General features: G+C 42.7%; 2 protein-coding genes across 4 annotated transcripts in view; one reads left to right on the top strand and one right to left on the bottom strand.

The window, feature by feature from the left end:
* Positions 1-4844, bottom strand: part of aph1b (APH1B gamma secretase subunit) — a 442239-nt gene that overhangs the window by 157865 nt on the left and 279530 nt on the right. The gene's annotated exons all lie outside the window — the stretch shown is intronic.
* Positions 1-4844, top strand: part of LOC119424553 (troponin T, fast skeletal muscle isoforms) — a 25754-nt gene that overhangs the window by 19962 nt on the left and 948 nt on the right. For all 3 annotated transcript variants that reach the window (XM_037692059.1, XM_037692043.1, XM_037692051.1), the window contains 3 exons: positions 1876-1989; positions 2104-2213; positions 2642-2732. In XM_037692059.1, the coding sequence (XP_037547987.1) occupies positions 1876-1989; positions 2104-2213; positions 2642-2732 (315 nt within the window). The remainder of the gene's footprint in view (positions 1-1875; positions 1990-2103; positions 2214-2641; positions 2733-4844) is intronic.

The raw sequence follows: 4844 nt of genomic DNA, 5'->3' as shown, positions 1-4844 counted from the left end.
TCTTAGCAGCATAGTTCTGTTAGTAGAGTGGTTAGCTTAGCAGAATGGTCCTGTTGGCAGAGTGGTTCTGTTAGCAGTGAGGTTCTCTTAGCAGCATGGTTCTCTTAGTAGATCGGTTCTCTTAGCAGAGTGGTCCTGTTAGTAGAGTGGTTCTGTTAGCAGTGAGGTCCTCTTAGCAGCATATTTCTGTTAGTAGAGTGGTTAGCTTAGCAGAATGGTCCTGTTAGCAGAGTGGTTCTGTTAGGGGTGAGGTTCTCTTACCTGCATTGTTCTCTTAGTAGAGTGGTTCTCTTAGCATAATGGACATGTTAGTAGAGTGGTTCTGTTTGCTGTGAGCAAATTGAGGGTGGCTGTGGCTGAGTGGTTAGAGCAGTTGTCCTCCAATGCAAGAGTTGGGGGTTCAAATCCACCAGCAGTCACAACTGCTCTAACCACTCAGCCACAGCCGTCCCGTAGAGTGGTTATGTTAGCAGTGAGGTCCTCTTATCAGCATGGTTCTGTTAGTAGAGTGGTTCTCTTAGCAGAATGGTCCTGTTAGTAGAGTGGTTCTTTTAGCAGTGAGGTTCTCTTAGCAGCATAGTTCTGTTAGCAGTTTGGTCCTAAGCAACATAGTCCCACCAGGAGAGTGGTTCTGTTAGCAGCATGGTCCCACCAGCAGAGTGATTCTATTAGCAGTGAGGTCCTGCCAGCGGAATGGTCCTTCTAGCAGTGTGGTACAGCCAGCAGTGTGGTCCTGTAAGAAACATGGTACCACCAGCAGAGTGGTTCTGTTAGAACAAAGGTTCTGTTAGCATAAAGGTTCTGTTAGTAGCATGGTCCCACCAGCATTGCGGTCATGTTAACAGCGTGGTTCTGTTAGCTGCATAGTCCTACTAGCAGCATGGCACTGTTAATAGTGTTGTTCTGTTAGCAGTGTGGTTCTGTTAGCAGAAATGAGCCCTAAATCAAGAAACCGGCATATGATTGGTGTGGATCTGTCTCTTGTATGTCCTTTATAGTCATGGATGTACGCTCTATATACCAGAAACTCATCTGTTCACATCATCACATTGTACTTAAATGGTACTTACCATTTACTTACATGGTACTAACCAAGTTCGTAGAAGGTAGATACCAAGTTTACCAGGTATGTACAAGGTAACTATCAGATAGATACTCAGTAGGTACCCAGTATGTATCCAGTAAATACCAGGATCAACCTGTAAAAAGGTGAAACCTATGCATGCACGGAGAGAATGTTCAAAGTCTACCCAGAAAGGTCCCGGCCAGGACTTGAGTCGATGACCTACTTGCTGAGAGGCAACAGTTCTACCAATTGAGCCACTGTGTCTCTGTTTTCTTATTGATTTATGTAATATATTTGTAGGGCAGCACAGTGGCACAACTGTTAGAGCTGCTGTCTCTCAGCGAGCAGGTCCCTGGCTCAAATTCTGGTCTGGGGGCTTTTCTGGGTGGAGTTTGCATGCTATCTCCGTGCATGTGTGGGTTTTCTCCGGGTACTCCGGTTTCCTCCCACAGACCAAAAACATGCATGTTAGGCTGATTGGTAACTCTAAATTGTCTCTAGGTGTGAGTGAGAGAGTGAATGGTTGTTTGTCTTGTTTGTCTCTATGTGTCCCTGTGATGGACTGGAGACCTGTCCAGGGTGTTTCCCGCCCCTCGCACAGTGATTGCTGGACATGGGCACTGGTGACCTCCGTGACCCAAAATGGAAGAAGCGGGTAAAAGATAATGGATGGGTGGATGGATGGATGGATGGATGGATGGATGTATTACTACTTCACATTATTCACTTGAGGTCCATCAGTCATTCTAAACATGCCATGTGAAGAAGACTCCGTGGAGCAGTTTAAGCTGATGTGTTTTCATCTCCAGGCTGAGCGGATGAGAAAAGAGGAGGCTGACATCCTGAGGAGAGCTGATGATGAAGCTAAAAAGAAGATAGCACTCACCAATATGGGGTCAGGTTTCAGCAGCCATCTGCAGAGGGTATGCTGTGCTCCATTTGTGCTTGCTGTTAACGTTCCTGTTGGAATCTTCACTTTACTCCCTCGTCTGAAGTGAGAGTGAAGTGTTTTTATTTTGAGATTCTTACACTTCCAGATTGACCAGAAGAGAGGCAAGAAGCAGACGGAAAGAGAAAAGAAAAAGAAGGTTCTGGCTGAGAGAATCAAACCCCTGAACATCGATAGTCTCTCAGACGACCAGCTGAGGTAAGAAACAGAAAGGTCCAAAGACTCAGCACTGCTGCATGTTTAAAATGTGTTTTGGAGCAGAGTAGTTCAATCCAACACTTCCATGAGCTCAGACGCAAATGTAAAATATGCAAAAAGATCCTTTGTTTGGTTGCACAGTGGATTTAAAGTTTATAAATTGATCTAAAGTGGTCAGTGTCAATGTATAAGAAATACCTAAACAGTTATGGAAACTATGTTTGCAAATGTGACATAATCTCTGAAATAGGAAAACTATTATAAACAAAAGCAAATTCCTCATTCCGTGTTGATCTGTGTGTGTAAATGTATCAATTGTTTAAAACAAGTCAATTTAATTCACATCCAAAACAAATATTAAAACATAACCTGCTCCATGGTTTATGTGCCTTCGTAGATGATATTTGACTTTTTTTTTTTTTTTATAGGGAAAAGGCCAAAGAGCTGTGGGAGTGGCTGCAAAACCTGGAGGCAATTAAATACGACCACACCGAGAAGCTCAGCAGACAGAGATATGAGGTGAGCAACGGTGGTCCACCTTATTGGTGTGTGGGGGGGTGGGGGCTCTTAAGAAACAGTATAATGTACTGTTGTAAAATAAAATAAAAGTTAAACATTCATTACCAGCTGGACAAGATGCAGAAACTAAACTAAGAGACCCAGACGTCTTTCTCCACCAGCCCCTGCACTCATTTTTCTCTTTTAAAGCACTTGATTCACTTCCTGGTCACGCATTCATGTGACTTACAACAACAGCTTATTCTTCCTTTTATTTATTTATGTAATTATAAATATAAAACCAAATGAACTATAGGTTTAAATTGATCATAAGAAACAAAGACTAAACTTATGCAACCAGAAGTTACAACATATATCTACATATAAAACACACAAAACAAAGCACGACCAGCTTTAAACATTAACTTTTAATTTCACCATTAAGCATGAAATGTAATAATGACAGAAAATGGAGGATTTACCTGCAGTTACCTTCGTACAGGTGAACATGTCAGAGATCTGTGGAAACATTATAGAAATATTACTGTTTCCATTTACAAAAAGCTAAAATATTTTGTTTTGAGTAGAATAATATTTCAAAAATGTTCAAGACAAAATTATTTATTATAGAATGATAATGATAAAACAGAATTCCCTCACTGTGGATCTAACTCTAGTCTCCCAGGTGAGCTGCAGGAACGTTCAGAGTGTGAAACAGCTCCACTGAAAGTCAAACATTCTCTCTACTCCCACCCATCCAGTCCAGTCCAGGTTCAATGGACCGAACCATTGTTAGGCTGAGGAGCGGGGGGTGGGGGGTGTTGTGTTAAGAAGCATGAATGCATCATTTTCCCTAATAATGGATATATTTGCTTCTCTCTCCATATTTTTTTAAATTTATTTCTTCTTCTGGCTGCTCCCTTCATCAGGGGTCACCACAGGGAACTAACTCGTACAAAGACTTGTCAATTATTTTGACACCAGATGAGGACATCTGACTGAACCACAGACCGCTGAGCTACCACAGCCTCTGTGTGGAGCAGAGAGCTGCTAGGGTGCCCGGGGGAGCAGATGGTGGGGGTTAAGGGCCTTGCTCAAGGGCCCAGAGTGGGGCAAATGAGGGTGGAGGCAGGTGTGGGTGCTTCAACTTTCCCACCTACATGTTGATGTTGTTGGTACCGGGAGTTGAATCAACGATCTTCCGATCACAGGCCTACCTTCTTTAACCTCTGTGCCACTACTCCCTTCAATATTTTCTTCTCTATATATTGCTTAAAATGATACTTTCCTCAAATTATCATTATTATTTAGGGGGGAGACAATTGTCATTTATACAAAATTGGGGGATCTGAACCCATCTATTCATTCAGTTCTAGTAGGACTGTGTCAGGGCTGTGTGGTGGCTCCAACTGATTCACAAGATGCAGAAACTTGTTTTCTCCACCAGCAGTGAATCCAGAGAGATGAATTCAGTCGCCTGCTTTTAATCCATCCATCATCTTCACCCGCTCCTTCGTTTTCGGGTCATAGGGGTCATTGGTGCCCTTATTCAGCAGTCACTGCGTGAGAGGTGAACACCCTGGACAGGTCTCCAGTCCATCACAGGGACACGAGACAAACAACTATTCACTCTCTCTCTCTCACACCTAGAGACAATTTAGAGTAACCAGTCAGTCTAACATGCATGTTTTTGGTCTGTGGGAGGAAACTGGAGTACCTGGAGAAAACCCACGCAGCACAGAGAGTATGCAAACTCCACCCAGAAAGGCCCCCAGCCGGAATCTGAACAGGCTCTACCAACTGCGCCACCGTGACTGCTCTTTATCCTTGTCTCTTTTCTTTAAAGTTTCCTCTGAAATGATTTGCTGAGCAGTCACCACTGATGCTTTGATGTGTATGTATGTATACATATATATAGGTTAATCATTAGTGTACAAAGTAGTACTCCCTACCACCTTGTGCATATTGTCTTTTTCCAAATTTGTGCATTTTGCTTCTTTTTTGATTATTTCATGTGGGTTTTTTTCTGTATAATTAGAACATGCTACTGCAGGCCTCGAATTTCCCACCTGGGATTAATAGATGTTCTATCTATCTATCTATCTATCTATCTATCTATCTATCTATCTATCT

This window comes from Nematolebias whitei, chromosome 2 (assembly GCF_014905685.2).
Source record: "Nematolebias whitei isolate Nwh7 chromosome 2, NemWhi1, whole genome shotgun sequence".
NCBI classification, from domain to species: Eukaryota; Metazoa; Chordata; class Actinopteri; order Cyprinodontiformes; family Rivulidae; genus Nematolebias; species Nematolebias whitei.
The sequence above is the reverse complement of the archived record's forward strand: the minus strand, read 5'-3'. Positions and strand labels throughout refer to the sequence as shown.